This window comes from Gopherus evgoodei, chromosome 8 (assembly GCF_007399415.2).
Source record: "Gopherus evgoodei ecotype Sinaloan lineage chromosome 8, rGopEvg1_v1.p, whole genome shotgun sequence".
Taxonomy (NCBI): Eukaryota; Metazoa; Chordata; order Testudines; family Testudinidae; genus Gopherus; species Gopherus evgoodei.
In genome coordinates, this window is record NC_044329.1 from 13,869,018 (window position 1) to 13,887,077 (window position 18,060).

Below are 18,060 nucleotides of genomic sequence, written 5' to 3' on the forward strand. Positions count from 1 at the left end.
GTCCACTGGGGCTGGGAACAAAATCAAATATATATTCCAAATACCCTAGATATTATGTCAGTTACAGTTATTGTCTCTGGAACACATCATGCATATACACACAGGAATCTGTCCTTGGTTATCTTCTCCTCTTCCTCTACATTGTCTAAGTAGATAACCACATCTTCCCTCAGCATCTTACCCCATGTCTCCCTAGGCAGTAGATTCATCCTTTTCCTCTTCTTCGGTCTCATGTTTACAATTACCCTCAGGCAGCTCTTCCCAGTCAGGCATCCCATGCCAACTTTAAGTCCAGGAAGCAAATTCAGCCCAGATGTATCTAAGGGCCATTTTTTTCCCCTTGGGTAACTCTGTGGAAACAGATACTAATTTCAGTCATGTGAAAACGAAAAATCATGTTGTCATAACCTATTCCCAGATTTGGACCTTAGCGTCCAAAATATGGGGGTTAGCATGAAAACCTCCAAGCTTGGTTACCAGCTTGGACCTGGTAAAGCTGCCACCACCCAAAAAATTAGAGTGTTTTGGGGCACTCTGGTCCCCCCAACAATCTTCCCTGGGGACCCCAAGACCCAAATTCCTTGAGTCTTATAACAAAGGGGAATAAACCATTTCCCCCCCCTTCTCCCTTCCAGGTGTTCCCTCCCTGGGTTCCTGGAGAGATACACAGAAGCAAGCTCTGTGAATCTAAACAGAGGGACTCCACCCTCCCCGTTCCCAGTCCTGGAAAACAGAATTACCGAGAGCTAATCTCTCTTCCCCCCTCACCCAGAGGGAATGCAAAGTCAGGCTAGTAAATCTAACACACCCAGATTTTCCCCTGACTTCTTCCTCCCACCAATTCCCTGGTGAGCACAGACTCAATTCCTTGGAGTTCCCCACTAAAGAAAAACTCCAACAGGTCTTAAAAAGAAAGCTTTATATAAAAAGAAAGAAAAAGTACATAAAAATGGTCTCTCTGTATTAAGGTGACAAATACAGGGTCAATTGCTTAAAAGAAATATGAATAAACAGCCTTATTAAAAAAGAATACAATTCAAAGCATTCCAGCAACTACACACATGTAAATACAAAAAAACAAACCTATCTTTTTGTACTTACAACTGGGAAACAGAAGATTAGAAAGCAGGAAATAGAAAAATCCTTCCCATAGCCGAGAGGGACAGATACAAGACAAAGAACTCAGACACAAACTTCCCTCCACCCAGATTTGAAAAAGTCTGGTTTCCTGATTGGTCCTCTGGTCAGGTGTTTTAGGTTACTTCTTTCCAGGTGTAAGAGACATTAACCCTTAGCTGTCTGTTTATGACACATGTTAAAAGGCTTACTATAAATTTTCAGCATCTCCTGCCCGTTCCCAGCTAATGTTCTTGTTTTCTTGGGTTAGTATTCCCTTCTGGCAGTAGCTGTTAAACTGAGCCTTGTTCAGACGGAGAAGACCAGCTTCTGCTCTGATTGAAGTCAATGGCAAAATGTTTATGGAGTTCTGGGATGCAGTATCAGGCCTGAAGGTAGCAAATAGACTTTCTGGTACTGGTGAAGCACATAGAAGCATAACTTTGTGTCCCATGAGGTACATGTTAAACTCCCCCAGGACAGAAGTAACAGGCATACATCTGTGGGCTGCGCAAACAATTGTTCCATCACCACCCCAAAATACATGGTTTTGTTCTAACTTATTCTGAGGTTTTGAGTGAAGGTTTATATTTGATTCTTATCTCATAGCAAACAGTTCATCCATCCCTACATTCAGGTGAGAATTAAGTTTTCACTCGTCCTATCTTAATTAAGAACGCTTATAGGATAAAAATTATTTTGTCCTTTAAGCAGAGCTTAAGCAATAAAGTGGATTATTTCATTTTTCTAAGCACTGAAAAGGTATCTGTGAAGAAATGTAACAGTGATGAAAGGCAGTAACAATTTATTTACAGGGTTTAAACTGAAAAGATCTAATTAAAGATACAAAGTATTTTTAAAATATAGAATCAACTTCTGTATAGACTGTCACATGAGAAAAGGAGGGCTGGCAACCCACATTTACTATGTAAATTATGTCTAAACCATTCTAAATCAATGAGTTTTGCTCTATAGATGCTCATTCCAGGTTGCTCGCTATAATGACCTCAATTATACATGTCTTCATTGTGAAATTATGATTGCCTTTGGCGGACTGCAAATGACAGCAGAGGAAAGATTTCCATGATAAAACAGCACAACAAGTAATACCTGCTCACATTAGCATGCATAGCTTGAAGTGGAAGTCAATACAACTCCTGTTTAACAATCTAAGAAATAAAATAGGAGAGAGGAGAAGGGATAGGGAAAAAATGTGAAAAGGTATCTTGATATTAATAATAGTAAATAACTTAACAAGGTAGCGTATTTTAGAAATAAGTCAGATCGGGAGCTGTATTTGTAAGGAATTTTGTATGTCTTACAAGTGGAGTGTGATCACACAAAGACACCGACTGCTGAGCTACATTGGGTCCTCCCACTCTAAGGCATATTTTATAGTATCAGAGGGGTATAGCCATGTTACTCTAGATCTGTAAAAAGCAACAAAGAGTCCTGTGGCACCTTATAGACTATTTTATAGTAATTTATTTTATAGTAATTTCGGGATTTGTTTTGCCCTTCTAGTGTTGCCAGCACTAACAGTTTTATCACAAGCCTCATGGTATTTGCATTATTGTAGAGAAAAGCTTGAAAATCTGATCCAATCCCTCCCCCCCCCAAAAGCTCAAAAACCAGAAGGCAAATAAAACGTCTCTAATATGTATTGTTTATATAAAATCTCATGATATTTAAACCAGTCTTGTGATTTTAGGGGAGCAGACTCATGGTTTTTTCAATGATTGGAGTTGGCAGTACTGTACAGTTGACTTCTAGAAGCCACCCCTTACCATTTCTGAAAAATGGACTACTCCAGCAAACAAGCAGTTTGTGGCAGCCTGAAACCAGATTTAAAAGTCTGGACCATATTTACAAACAACTGGAAAGGAAACAGAAACCTGAAAGCTGCTGAGCCAGTCCCAGGGAACAAAGAACTTCCTGGCAGCAGCACAAGTTCATGACCCCCAGGCACTGGCAATGAACAGTAGACTCTGCTTACTTCAGTTTGAACTTAGGACACTTTCTCACCCCGATATGCTTTTTGCTCTACGTTTTTTCATTGCAGTCCTTCTGCTGCCAACCTCACTCTCTGTTCCATCCCACTATGCCCCATTTCCTCCCTCTTTCCTCAGTGTACGCATCTCTTCTCTCTCTCCTTCCTACTAAATGTACAATGTCGTTGTAAACCAAACACCCTGTACTAATTTTTATGCTTTATAGCATGCATGCAATTGCTCAGTCTTGGGGTAAATTCTCTGCTGACCTAACTTCATTTGAGAATTGGCCCTTAATGTGCAGAGTTCATTTCTGTGCTATGGAAATAGGCACTCTTTGAACAGTTTCAATTTCCTTTTCTTCAAGCATGTTGAAAATCCCTAGTTTTGAAAAATAATGGGATCACTTCAAAACTTAACATGGGGAATTTATAGAAGAGATTATGTTAGAGAAAAGCCATTGCTATTTGAGTCACTTATTTATACATAGATGTAACAGGTTTCAGATTTTTAAAATTGGAGAAGTATTTTTTTTAATAAACACTCATAGGATTTTTTTTAAAAATGTTTGTACTGATATATCAATACTTGAAGCGGTTGTTGATTTTTCTCTAACAATACTAAACATCTAGAATATAACTGTCTATTAACTCAAATATTTTGGAAATGGACCCACACTGTATACTTTGGCTTACTCTGTTAAAGAAAAAAAATTTTTCCTTTTTAATATATTGACCTGTTAAGATACCCAGTGTATTTCCAAACCCACATCAATATCCAAAGCCAAGCCGATAGCTCGGGTTTTATTAGTTAAGTACTAAAGATAAGTCTAAAATAATGATGGCCCATCTTTACTGCATTGTATTGCCTGCAATGGATCCTAGACTTGCATTACTCAGTGAACCAAGTTTGGATGTCAACTGACAGGTCATCCTATCACAACATCCTATCTTGTACGTAGGCTGAATTTTCAATCTGTTCTTCTTACAACAATGCAATTGTTGCTGAGTTTTGTTGTTGTTTTTTTAATGCCTGACTTAAGTAGACGTAAACTATTCTCCTCAACTGTTAAAGCCTTTTACCTCCTTTTTGTGCCAATCCTCCTTATTTCTTACAGCCTTTTAGAGAGATTATTGTAACTAACACGGCTACCACTCTGAAACCTATTATATCTCTGGCAAAGAAGAGTGGTGAAACATAATGGTTATGTGCCGAAAGTGCCCAGATTCCCCAGAATGCACAGGAGTTTCACTCAAAACCATGCAAATAGAAATCAGTATGTTTAATGCGGCTCAAAATGATTATATGCAACAATCCTACTCTTGCTTTGAATACAAATTACCCAATTAAAAGAAAAGGCAAGTCAAAATTAATCTGCACTGATTTACTGGCACTGTATTAACTAATTCCAGTAATTTAAGAGAGAACCAATTTTAGAGGGCACAGAAACCCTTCATCTACTTTTTGTGGGATTACAATCATATGTTCCTTTCTTTTTAAGACTTTCTTCTCCCTGGCAGTTGTGTGAAAGATCCACAAATAACATGGGAAATTCATTATTGCCCTGATCCAACAAAGCTAAGTTAAGCACATGCTTAACTTTAGGCATATGTGTAGTCCTGTGGACATGAATACTCACTGGGACTACTCTCTTTCTTAAAGATAATTGTCAGCTTAAGTGCTTTGCTGGATCAGTGCCTAAGCAGAGAATACAGTAAAACTGAGTATACTCAAAGTATTGTCAAATACGCAAAATCAACAAACAAACAAATGGCAATTTTTCTCTCTACTCCATTTGGTGCTTGTAACAGCAATAGCTAAAAACAAATACATTAACAGAGAAGTGTGATTTTTAAGTTGATTATGTCCATTTAACATAGGGCTACATCTGAATAAACCTGGTTGTATAAGCATATCTTGGATAATGACAAAGATCTTTGGTAAAGCAATGATTAAGGGTGCAATAAATAATTATAACTGTTTTAATGTAAAAGTATTTAGAACTTAATGTGTTACTAACCGCATGCTCTCAAACATATTCGGTGAGAAAACAAAAATTGATTGTGTTTTTGTTTTTCAATTGATCTGTGTTGTAATCTCAAAGTGACGTCCTGGAGATTATTTCACTAAAGTATGGCAACTATTCAATTTTCTCCTTTACTAGAAGTAGATCTGTTTTCCACTAGTGCACTTCTAACATGCAAAACTAAAGCCTGTTTGGCTATAATTTGCAAAGAAATCTAATTTTTATTGCAGCAAATCACTGAAACAAAATCCTGCTGAAGAGGGTGTGGATAGGGTGTGGATAGGAGTGTTTTGTGGAATTTAATGCGGTATGAAAAACAGCGCATGAGAATAAGGAAAAAATGTAATAAGAAATAAAACCCAATTCTCTAGTGAATGATCCTCTATTTCATTTCTCTTTAAAGGAAGATGGTCCTGATTAGCCGTACTGCATGCTACATATTATATTAATTAACCGTTGTTATCCTGTCAAGTACATTCAGAATATTGTATTCATAAAAAAGAACTCTGGACTTTATGCAAAAACAGCTACAATACTAAAACATGTAACTAGTATGCATTCTCAGATCAAGTATCAGAGGGGTAGCCGTGTTAGTCTGGATCTGCAAAAGTTGCAAAGTGTCCTGTGGCACCTTATAGACTAACAAACATATTGGAGCATGAGCTTTCGTGGGTGAATACCCACTTCGTCGGATGCATGGATGCCACAGGACTCTTTGCTGCTTTTACATTCTCAGGTCAGAAAGTGAGGAAATGGTGATAGAATATGGTGTCATAATTAGTAACTATGACTACGTATTGCACCTAAGATGATGACACCAATTGGAGTTTTGCATGAACAAGGACAAAAGGATTTTAGAAGCAATGTGATCCAGCGGGTAGGGAACTCATCTGAACTGGGACTCAGGAGGTCTATTCCCAGCTCCGCCACTGACCTACTGTGTGACATTGGGCAAGTCACTCCACCTGTCTGTACCTCTGTTTCTCCTCTTACTCTTTGTCTATCCTGCTTGGGGGCAGGAACTTGTATCTGTTTTCTTACTTACTTCGCTCTACTTATTTATTGTTTGCTTACTATGTATCTGTACAGAACCTAGGACAATGAGGCCCTGATCCTGGTTGAGGTCTCTAGGCACTACCATAATGAAAATAACAATAATAATTCAGCCTAATACAGTAACTCCTCACTTAACGTTGTAGTTATGTTCCTGAAAAATGCGACTTTAAGTGAAATGATGTTAGGCGAATCCAATTTCCCCATAAGAATTAATGTAAATGGGGGGGTTAGGTTCTAGGGAATTTTTTTTTTTTGCCAGACAAAAGGCATTATATAAATTTTAAACCATTTTAAACAAGTAATTTAATACTGTGCTGGTGGGGGGGGGGGAGTGGTGTGCACATGCTGTGTGTTTACAAACATAATGTTCATACAGTACTATAGTTGGGAGGTGCCCCTGCCTTACCCTACACAGGCACAGCCCACTGGCACTGGAGATGAGGCAGGCAAGGAGGCTGAAGGTGCTGTAGGCTAGGAGAAGCACCTTGCACAGCAGCTGCAGCTTCCCCTACTCTGCAAGCAGTGCGAAAGATTTTCCTTATAATGATTTTCAGCAGTAGGGGAAATCACAACCATGTCTTCCCTGTAGTTTTCTAGGACATCAGTCAATATGGTTGTGTGAACAAATGAGTGTTCAGATTATATGAAGTTCATCTCTCTTCAGAGGCCCAGAAGAGGGCATATACATCACTTAAATTTCATTTAATATCTATTAGATGACTTGTGCTGGCCCTCTGCACAGGGGTCCATTTCGCTAATTGGAATGGGGAAAGGGAAAGAGGGATAGGTGTTTATGTTGCCAATTAAAATTAAGGGTTGGCGGAAAATAAATTGGCCCACCCCAGCATTTCATATTCCAATGTGGGCAGTGGTCAAACTAAGTTTTTCCTAAAATGTATGGCCTAGGCAGTATCAGTTCCTTTGATATTTGTCTCACACCAGCAAGTTAATTTCTTTGGATATGAATAAAGGAAAAAGACACTCAGACAGCAGAGGGTATGCAATCAAATGATCCAGTGATTCAGTCCCTAATCAGAGTTTCTGACAAATTCTAATCAGCCCTAACACACACAAAGGGTGAAGCAGGTATTTTCCTGCTATTGTCTTCCTTACAAATTCCAGGTTGTCTGGAACCGCGGTAACGTGTGGCTGTAATATTGTTGCTGGTTTTTCATGGCCAGTCAGCTGCCTAGTGACAGGCCCATGTCATATGTCTGGTGTACCCATTTTAACAGTCTCATTTAAAGCATCCCCATCGCTATCAAAATGAAGAAAAGTTCTTAATGTTTCCATACTCCTGAAATTGTCTCCAGAGAAGTGACAGGTTTAAGGGGGAAATGCTGTTATCTGAATCAAATTCCAGTTCTGATAACTCTCGTTACTTAATTGTGATGAGACTGCTGCTGTTTCTTCACAAGTTTTTATTTCCATAATGTCAGTGTTTGTGCTTTAAAATAAAAGTCTTGTTTCGCTGTTTCCCTCATGGCAGCTGCCTTTCAGTTAGCATTATACAGCAACTATTAAGCAATAGAAATCCACAGGAACAGAAGATGTCTGAATTCCATAGATGTGGGGGCTCTCTAAATCAATGCATTGCTGTCTTGTTTGTTCTGCAGCCAGAGACTGAAGCAATATAGTACCCAAAGTGATGCTGAACTTTCCACATTCATCTTAATGGGTTATTAACTTGAAAGCCCAGTTTTGAGCATTTAAATGCGACATAGCTTTGAGAGTTTTTCTGGTAGGAGCCATGTGACTAGGGCCAAGAAAAAAAAACATGATAGGAAAGATAAAATTGTGAAGGTTGCAGTTGCCCTCCTACTTGCTATCTGCCTTGACAGTAATTCTGACATCAAATCTCTTACCTATACATACAGCCATATATGGCAAAAGATGCGAACACATCTTTATAACCATTGGCGGGGAAAACAGTATGACATTCTTTGGTGTTAAAGAAATATTAAAGGTGCCTAGAGCCTGAACTAGGCATGTATTTTAGATGTAGGTGCAAATCAAAATAAAATTTAAAATTTAAAATATAGGAAAGATGTTGCAATTTCTTAATAGAGGAAAAAAGTGGTACCTCACATGCCACGTAATATTTAGCAAATGTTGATTTTTTTTTTCTTACTGGTAGCCTCCATATTTTACTTTAAAAATTAAAACCAGATAGGTTTACTCAAAAATGCAGTTAAAATATTTTGTTGATGCAGTATATGTAATTTTAATTCTGCTTCTTCATGGAGGAAATGAGCATGTCTGATATCACTGCTCTTCTTAAATTAGCAAGGAAGCTGTCTGACATCCAAAGAGCATGAGCTAGTTATAACAGAAGATTTCATTGCAATGTATCCTGTTTTGGTTTGTTGCTTAGGTTGATCCTTTTTACTGTGTATATCTTTGTCAAAGCTGAAATCTTCCCCCAAAGAATCAATGGGAAAATAGTGGCTTCGTTTCAGTATTGATAATTTCTCCCTTTTTTCCCTTCCTTTTTCCAGAGGTGGTTCAACTCACTCTTCCGGAGGAACAGAAGATTAGCATTACCACAGTAACAGTCGGAATGAGTGCTGTCCTGACATGTGCCATCCACGGAACCCTTAAGCCCCCAGTTATCTGGAAACGCAACGGAATCATACTGAACTTCTTAGATTTGGAAGATATCAACGTAAGTTTTGACTTGTGATTTGAATTTGCTTTCTAGTGGATTGCATATGACTGTTCATTTAAAAGATGATTCCTTTAAGTGATGTGTTTTGTTATAATGGAATATTGGAAGATGGATATTTTGTTTCAGTATGGACTGTGACTAGAGAGGAAAAGGAAACGGAGTCAGACAAAGTGAACAGCTGGAGCATGGGTAACGTAGTACAGTAACACCTACCACCACCATTTCATCCCTCATGGTTCATGACAGTCCAGTGAGACCGAGGGCCCGTGGGTGCCAACCCTAAAAATCATGGGCAAGCTGGCTACATTAGTCATGAATCTCCCATTATTCCCAGTGAGAGGAAACATATTTATCCATCATGAGAAACCACAAGTCAGTAGTTGACGGAAACCTTTCCTATACATCCAATCTAATAATATACATTTTACCCGCTTTTCTCCCACTCTCCACTTATATTTTGGGATGATCAGAGCTAAACCTTTCATGAACTACTGGTTGATTGTTGGGAAGTTTCAAGTTTCAGCTCATTCTATAGGGCATGACAATGCCCATCCAGGAAGGAACCTGTGTATCTGTTAATTCATCCTACTGCCCTATGTTGATGCCTAATTATGAACACATGGGCTAGCTGCTTTCTTTCTTTGTGCTTTTTTACATTCACTTGGCAAGTTATAAACTATGTTAAAGAAAATACTTGAATAATGTTAAAAGCTTATTCATTTAATTAATAACATTTCATTTTTGGAGAGGATGGGAAATAGTGTACAAAAATATGGTGTCTATTTTTTTCTTTGAGCATTAAAATATGCAGTAAATCAGGTTTACTTTAATTATAGAACAATATTAGTTGATTTATATTTTTTAGCTCTTGTTAATTCTAATATTTATTAATTTAGATTAAGAGCTGATATATACAATATTATATCCCACTAAATTTTTGTGGAATCTGGATTGCTGAAATGTAGAGAAGCCATCGTTTTACTGGCTGCATTAAAAAATGAAAACTACCTAGTACAGGATATAAGTGAACACTGCACCTTGTTATTGCATTTTTCTTTGCCACTGTACGAAAATTTTGTGTGTGTGCATGTGTGCACCTGTGTCCTCGATGCAGGGAATCTGTATGCCTAAAAACTATTTTATTGCAAGTGCAAATTGGCTATGTTCACCTTTCTAAACATTCTGTTCTTTCCATCAAAGCAAGTGCTACCCTTTTCAAGTGTAGTTCTTGTTGCCATTTGGAACATGACATTGAAATGCAACTTAAAACCAGCAACATATTGCTATAATATTAACATAGGAATGTAGAGGAACTTTAATGAAGACAGGCAGGGTAGCAAAGCTAGCCAGAAGCCAGTATACCTTACCCGATTTCTTATAAATATCCTTCAGTGGTATGATGTGAATAACCACTTTTTGGTCATTGGCAGTACAATCGCATGGAATCTTGCCCAGACACTAAGTGCAGGATTATGGCTTTCCAAATTATAACAGGAAAGTGACATGACATAAAATGCATTGTGGGTTTTTGTTAATAAATAACTGTGTGTTTACTATTTGGTACAGATATTCTTCTGGAATTAGCTTCTTTCTGGTCACAGACTAGGCTTGTTATTTGTAGGTGGTGAAGGCTACATATTTCACCAAAATGTTTAGTTTAGCTAATCATAAGTCAGTCAGCTTCATGTTAATCAGGAGTCCAGGAACAGACTTTTTTGGCTATAATTTTCACTAGATATGGTCTGAGAAGACTGTTTTAGTATTCAGCTCTGGATTAGGTTTAAGCCAGGATTTGGTGGTCAAGATCAAGTTTAAACTAGGGCAACTGCTTTAAATCTTCACACTCAAAAGTCGGTTTTTACAAGATTTCAGCTAAAAATAGGAGAAATCCATGAGATCAGGTGTTCTTAGGAGATACTGTCCACATCCACACTGGAGGCCCCTTTTGTGACCTGGAACCAAAACCAAAGTCCAGGAATTTGAATTCCAACACACTCTTAAATTAGAAGGTGCTTGGTTTGAGGTTTTAGATCATATCTAACTTTTGTTATATTAATTAGAATTTTTGAGAGAACTTTCAAAATCAAGTACACTTTTATTCCTTTTAAAATCACATAAATTTAGCATTGGAACAAGTGGACTCTGGTTTACATGATTTACAACTGTGCCTGGTATTGGTTTGTTGATTATAAACAAGACTTGTCTTTGAATGTTAAAAGGAAATATGTCCTAATGCGTAAATGGAATCATTTCTGCACAGTCTCATAACTCCTTTAACTAGTATTCACTTTGGACCTGATCTCAAGCAATCATTCACTTTTTAAACCTGTCTCTGCTCTCAGTTATTCATGCTGGCTAGGCCTCTTTCTGAGGAGATATCACTGGAAAGTTTATCAAAATGGCACTTGCAAAGACTTACAAGAAGGAGAAGCAATATCTAATTTTCCATTTTAATGTTTCACATTACAGTTTACTATCTTTTTCATCTTGTCATCTAACACATAGTATTACGGTAAACAGCTTTTGCAGCTGTGAAACACCTTGACATCTTTTCCTTTAACATCTTTTCCTTTAACTAATCTCCAAAGATTTTTACTACTACTTACACTCCACTGGCATCTGTATTATTCCTTCTTGTTATTAGTGATGTCACACACTAGGTTTTGGAATTATGATCTTTCCCCTCCAGCCCTTTATCAAAGTAATCTAAAGGACTCTGTGTGTTCACATACATCATCTAGAAGGTGGGAAGAGGCTGTTTTTTTCAAGCATTGCTCAGGAGGAGGAGATTTGAAGGATGAACACAATGGTTGACACTAGAAAGTCATCATTTACCACTAGATACCTCTCAGTAACTATGGTAGGGAAGTGTAAGGAACATCTGTCAAAACTGACTGCATGTCTCACGCCCTCCCTAAACGTCATTAAATCAGTGTCCTCTGAGTGGGGGAATCTCATGTCCATACAATTGTCTTTCTCAACCCATTCTTCAGGGATGGAACTGGGATGTGAATATATGAAGCAGCAGTGTGTCAGTGCTGCTCAGTTCTGAAAATGAGGCACCAGTCTCTGCAGGTGATTCCAGAATTAAGCATCACTTCCTTTGCTCATCAGTGCCGTGTTCCAAAAGCATAGTAGATTGGCATTGACACCACATCCCGAGGTCATTCCGTGTTGTCACAATCTCACAACATTGCGTCCCATGCAACATGAAGTTGCATTTGAGATAATGATGTTGCATCTTGGCATAGGCATTTCTTGGGTGACTGAGCGCATGGGACTGGAAAGGCTAGTAATTTTTGCCATTCAGGTTTGCAGTGTGGGTATCAGCTCTCAGAGATTTGTGTACCATTGCTCTAGTTGGATTTAAACTACATTAGATAATTTAAAGGTTGACTGTGATGTTTTGCAGTGTCTCTTGTGAGTACTGAAATTCACATTATTCAATGTTCTATCTAAAGGCATTGGGGGAAAGAAAGCAAAGACAGTATGCTTCTTAACATGCTTGAGGTCAGTTAATTAAATTACTTCAGTTATTACTCTTAGTATGCCTCAAGCAGAAACTGAATTGCATTTCTGCTTTTCACAATAAGGTTAGCAATTTGGCTAATTGGAAGTGCAGCAGGAGATTAATTGTACCTTTTTAACTTCAGGGACATCCTCCCTGCTTCTGGCACAGTTGCAATCACACACAAACCTACTGGATCTTCATGCACTCAGAAAAACCCACATATTATACTTCAATTAGACTCTCCCTCCACTAAATGCTAATGGTTATACAGGAAACCAGATCAAAATATAAACCCAACTGTGAGTGGTAACCAGAATCCTTCCAGCAAGCTGTGGTACAGAACTAGGAATACTCTACGACTAAGTGATTTAGCTGTATTTTACTGCTCTGTTCAGCCTCTTGATAAATGTACTGTGAGAAGACAGAAATATGATCTAAATTAAAAGAGGAATTGACAAAGATGGACAACAAAAGACTGGATTAATCCTGAATTTACACAGACACTAAAACTAGAAGATTAAAAAATCTTGTTATTTATATGCCTTTTTTCTTTATAATATTTTTGAAACATTTTGATTGGCAACAAAATATTAATCACTTTTCGCTGCTTATTTAAGGAGAAGCTTTCATGAGTAGCACAATAATAATTTGTCTTGTCTGATCTGTTAAGAGCTCTGTTAATGAATTCAATCACATAGCTATTACAAAATGCCATCCTAATGACACATGTAATTAAATGTTTTTTTCCCCTTGAAAATATTTAGGATTGCCTTAAGTACCAAAATAATATTTAATCATAAGGAGAACCTTTGTGACTATGAAGTAGGAGCCACATCAGTTTTCTTACAAAGAAAATTTATTTTTTATATTTGACCCTTAGTTGAGAAGTAGATGCTTTAGATAGTGATAATGGGTTATTTAATTATAAAGAGTTAAATCATGAAATTGTTTTCTTTCTAAAGTATTTAGCATTTGGAGCATTTGCTAATATATTACAAAACCACTCCTAAATCCAAAATATAATAAATCAAATTATAGATCCCACTGGATTTATAATATCTGCAGAGCTGTTTCATGTTGGTCTGCATAAAGAACTGGCACACAGAAGGGTTTTAAACTCATATGTTTCACCAGAGATGTTGGAATTTATCTAAATTTGTAAAATAACTGAGTGCCTCCTCCAGAAATATAAAAAGAAAAGATACACGAACAATTGGGCTTACAATTTAACCATAACAAATGGACTGCAGAATCCAAGAACAAAAGAACTGGTTGGCTTGCCAAGAGTCTCAAAGGTAGTTAATACATAAATTCATCTCTGCCTTCCATTACACATTTCACATTAATCTGTACAGTTTCGTTTAAATCCCCATTAGGTCATTAGTCCAAAAATATGTTTTTTTTAATTACATATCATTAAGATATAGGTTTGATACTGATGCTGGATAGAATGAAAGTTACGTGCTGTCTAAAGATTTGATTGGAGACAAACGCAAACCCCAAAAGTAAATTGCTTCCTTGTTGAAGACACACAAGGGAGTTAAATGCATGGACGCAGGAGTACTTAGTAGCTAGTTTATGGCTCGTCTTTCTATTTACTTGATGAAAAATCAATAATTTCCCTTAAAGAATATGCTCCCAGGAGTTAACAAAATGCAGCATTTAATTTGCTTACTTCTGTAGCTTGTGTGTATCAATTCATTTATCTTTTGACAAGTACAGAAGGGCTAAATTCTCCATTGTGTCCCCAGTTTTCCTTTTTTTAGAGCTGCCCACTAGCAATTCTACACATTCACTCTAGCATTATGCTTTTTTATTTTTATTAATTGGAATTTTCTTAAAAGAAAAAAAACTGCATTCAACACTTTTCACTCTTTTTGATTTCCTTACCCTGAAAAGGTGTGAGATTATAAGGCTATTATATCAACAGATGGCATTCTCTCATGTAAAGTACTATGTGCAGTACTGGTCACTTCACCTCAGAACAGAGGTTACAGAATATGAGCAGGTTTAGAGCAGAGTGAAGAATATAATGGAAAATAACTCTCATGTGAAGAGAGAGATTAAAAGATTGGGATTGTTTTACTTTAGAAAGGAGACAAATAAGAGGTATCAAATAAGTGCCCTTTCTAAGTTGTCTTCAGCAGTAGCCCCACATAGAATGCACTGCAGTAGTTTAAATTTCCTCATGAAGTTTTTGGATGTTTGGATTCCTGCTAGCTACTGGAGTGCCAGTTATCACTGTAGTTGTTATGAAGTCTGGATCAGAGAGGAAAGTCTTCAATCTCTTGAGCAGGCAAAGTGAAAAAAATACTTCCAGTCACTGCTGCTACCTGGAGATCCAGTAGCTATTGAGAAGACTGAGAAGCCCCTTTGTTTCCCCTTTTCCACCAGCATCACCTCCATCTTGTCTGAGTTGAGCTGCAGCCAGCTCACTGGTTAGTCACTTGCAAAATAGCTCTTCAGAGATCCAATTTGTGGACCTTCAGAACAGCTTCTAGCTACCCTCCCCGTAAAACAGATATTAGAATAGCTACAGTGGTACTTAGTCAAACTGTTCACGTTGAGAAGACCCAGAAGCCTCAGACTTTTATATACAATATTATTTTTATGTAACATATATTAGATAGATACCTGATCTTTTCTCCAAAATTTCTTCAGCTCTCATACCTTTCACTACAGTTTTGAGAACAGAGGCATATATTTTCACCTACAATAAGGCACCTAAATCCAGAATTTGACACATAAATAAGTGGCCTGATTTTTACATGGCCCCACAGCTGCAGTGGAAGTCAGTGGGCTCAGCAGCTCTGAAAATCAGGTCACTTTTTAGATGCTTAAATATATGCCCAATTTTAGTCACCCAGTTTTAAAAATGATGGTCAGTGTTTGCCCCTAATGAGTCAATCATGAGTACAGTACTTCGCTTCAGAAACTCAAGACATTTCCGATTACATGCTGCCCTGTGATATGACTAACACAGGCTATCATGCTCATCAGCTGTGAATATGGTTTAATAATAATCCCTTTTAAAGAAACATCAGTTCTGAGCAAAACACAACACTGAACGGATTAAAAAATAGTCAGAGTCACACTGCCATCAAAACCGGCAAAAAGAAATCACATTTCCACTGCTTCACAATGAAATAAAATATTTTAGTTCTTCCCCTCTTGATGAAAACAAAAAAGGCAAGCTTTTGCAGATTGAAAACCATCATTTAGCCACTGTCATGCTGTCTGGAGTGGTTCACGCCCATGAGTGCCAACCCCCAGGGCAGACTGTCAAGAAGCCGGGCAGAGACCTCAATAGTTAGATTTTACCAACCTAGTAACAAATGTGAACTTCTGAAGCACTATAACAGTCTTACCGTGGAGTCACAGACACTCTCCTTGGGCATTCCAGTCTATCTTGCCACCCAACTTAGTGACAGTTGGTTGTTTGTACACCAAAGATCTCAAAATACTCAGGTTGCTCCCAGATCGTAATGTGTACTTTAGATCTCTCACCAAAGACAATGCTTGCAGCCAGTCCTGTAATAGGCTAACTAAAGAGTTATTCCAAAGTTAAAGCAGTAGGCATACATGCACAAAGGAGTTGCAGTCTATGGTTTTAAAAGGTTACAGACTCGAGTCCTCTATCAGCTCTGAATGTCTTTCAGGGCTAACTAGGGTAACCAGACAGCAAAAAATCGGGACGGGGGTAATAGGCGGACTTATATCAGACAAAGCCCCAAATATCAGGACTGTCCTTATAAAATCAGGACATCTGGTCACCCTAGGGCTCACCCTAGGATGAGGCCCTGTTCTAGCAGTTGAGGTGTGAAAACCAAGGGAGGAGAAACTGGTTTTGTAGTTGGCAACTACTAGAACAGGGCCTCATCCTCCCTGATTGAACTAACCTCATTATCTCTAGCTTGCCTGCATATATATACCTGTCCCTGGAAATTTCCACTACATGCATCTGACGAAGTGGGTATTCACCCACGAAAGCTCATGCTCCAAAACGTCTGTTAGTCTATAAGGTGCCACAGGATTCTTTGCTGCTTTTACAGATCCAGACTAACACGGCTACCCCTCTGATAGAGTGAGTGAAGTGATTGCAGGCCAGCAGTAGGCCTGGCCAGGCAAAACCTGGATTCCTTGTTGCAAGTGTGCAGGAATGGCTTCCCATGTAACTCGTTGCTCACACTCTGTTGCTGGAGTAACTAAAGAGCTGCACTTGAGTCAGCTGCTGATGACAAGGATGAGAAATGGTACTTCAGATATGTGTCTTCTCCTCCCACATCCATGCATATCCCTCTATTTTGCAAGATCCATCCCCCATGCACATCCCACCTTATTTTGACTGATTCTGGATCCATCCATAGACCCCTTAGGATGTATATAATAAATCTGCTCTTAAAAATCCATCATAAATGTGTGATTTTGAAATCCATTCTAGAATTAACAGCCCATATAATAATTAAGTTAAACTTCTCATAGAGCAGGCTGTATGAAGGAGGAATATCCTGTTTGTCCTTAATGTAGTTTCCACTGTGAACTAATAAAAAGGTCACATGTGAGTAACCCTTCTGAATATCCTGGCTGATGGAACAGGCTATTAAAATGATCACACTCTCATGCCATCTTAGATTATACAGTAATCGAGTGATGTGAGGAAAGTACGGGATGTTGTACAGTTTGAGAGAATCTTTTTTCTTTAAAGTCAAAGATTAAAAATTGCAATTGGTCATACAATACCTAGCAAGCGACTTAGGTCCTTCTAGGCCCTGGATGGTGAAGGTTAAATGGAAAATTGATATTTATGATGTTTTCAGGATACATAATCTCTTGTACTGGCATCATAATAAGGTTCATGGATCTTGTATCTATTTAGTGCCTTCATTGGACTATTTCTGTTCTAGTTCAGAGGCTAAAATTAAATAGGTTGTTAGTGCAACCACAAAAATACCAACATGAGAAACATCTGGCTGTTCGTAACATAAGGCCATTATGTTCTCAGTAACACATCAACATGTATGATGAAAACATCATAAATATCAATTTTCCATTTAACCTTCACCATCCAGGGCCTAGAAGGACCTAAGTCGCTTGCTAGGTATTGTATGACCAATTGCAATTTATGACCTCTGTCTTTACCATGAATAGTACAATCTAGGGCTTTATTATTTATTTAGAACAGGGGTGGGCAAACTTTTTGGCCCGAGTGCCACATCTGTGTGGGGAAATGGCATACAGGGCCATGAATGTAAGGATGTTGGGGTGCGGGGTGTAGGAGGGCATGCAGGGTGCAGGAAGGGTCTTAGGGCAAAGGGTTGGGGCAGAGGAGAGGTGCGGAGTGCAGGAGGGGGCTCGGCAGTGGTGCAGGGAGGGGTGTGGAGTGCTGAAGGGAATTAGGGCAGGGGGTTGTGGCTTAGGGTAGGGAGTTGGGGTGCAGAAGGGCGCAGGCTGCAGCAGGGGGCTCAGGGCAAGGGGTTGGGGTGCAGGAGGGTACAGGGTGCAGCAGGGGGCTCAGGGCAGGGGGTTGGGTGCAGAAGGGGTGCGGAGTGTGACAGGGGGCTCAGGGCATGGAATTGGGGTGAGGGGTATGTCAGGGGACTCAGGGCTGGGGGTTGGAGTGCAGGAGGTGTTTGGGGTGCGGGCTCCCCTGAAGCTCTCATTAACAGGGGCAGTGCCTGCAGGTGAGGGCAGT

The 18,060-nt window shown here is 38.7% G+C and overlaps 1 protein-coding gene across 4 annotated transcripts in view; it reads left to right on the top strand.

Annotated features, from left to right (window-relative positions):
• Positions 1 to 18,060, top strand: part of FSTL4 (follistatin like 4) — a 471,928-nt gene that overhangs the window by 393,368 nt on the left and 60,500 nt on the right. For all 4 annotated transcript variants that reach the window (XM_030573170.1, XM_030573171.1, XM_030573172.1 and 1 more), the window contains one exon: positions 8,688 to 8,854. In XM_030573170.1, coding sequence (XP_030429030.1) covers positions 8,688 to 8,854 — 167 coding nt within the window. The remainder of the gene's footprint in view (positions 1 to 8,687; positions 8,855 to 18,060) is intronic.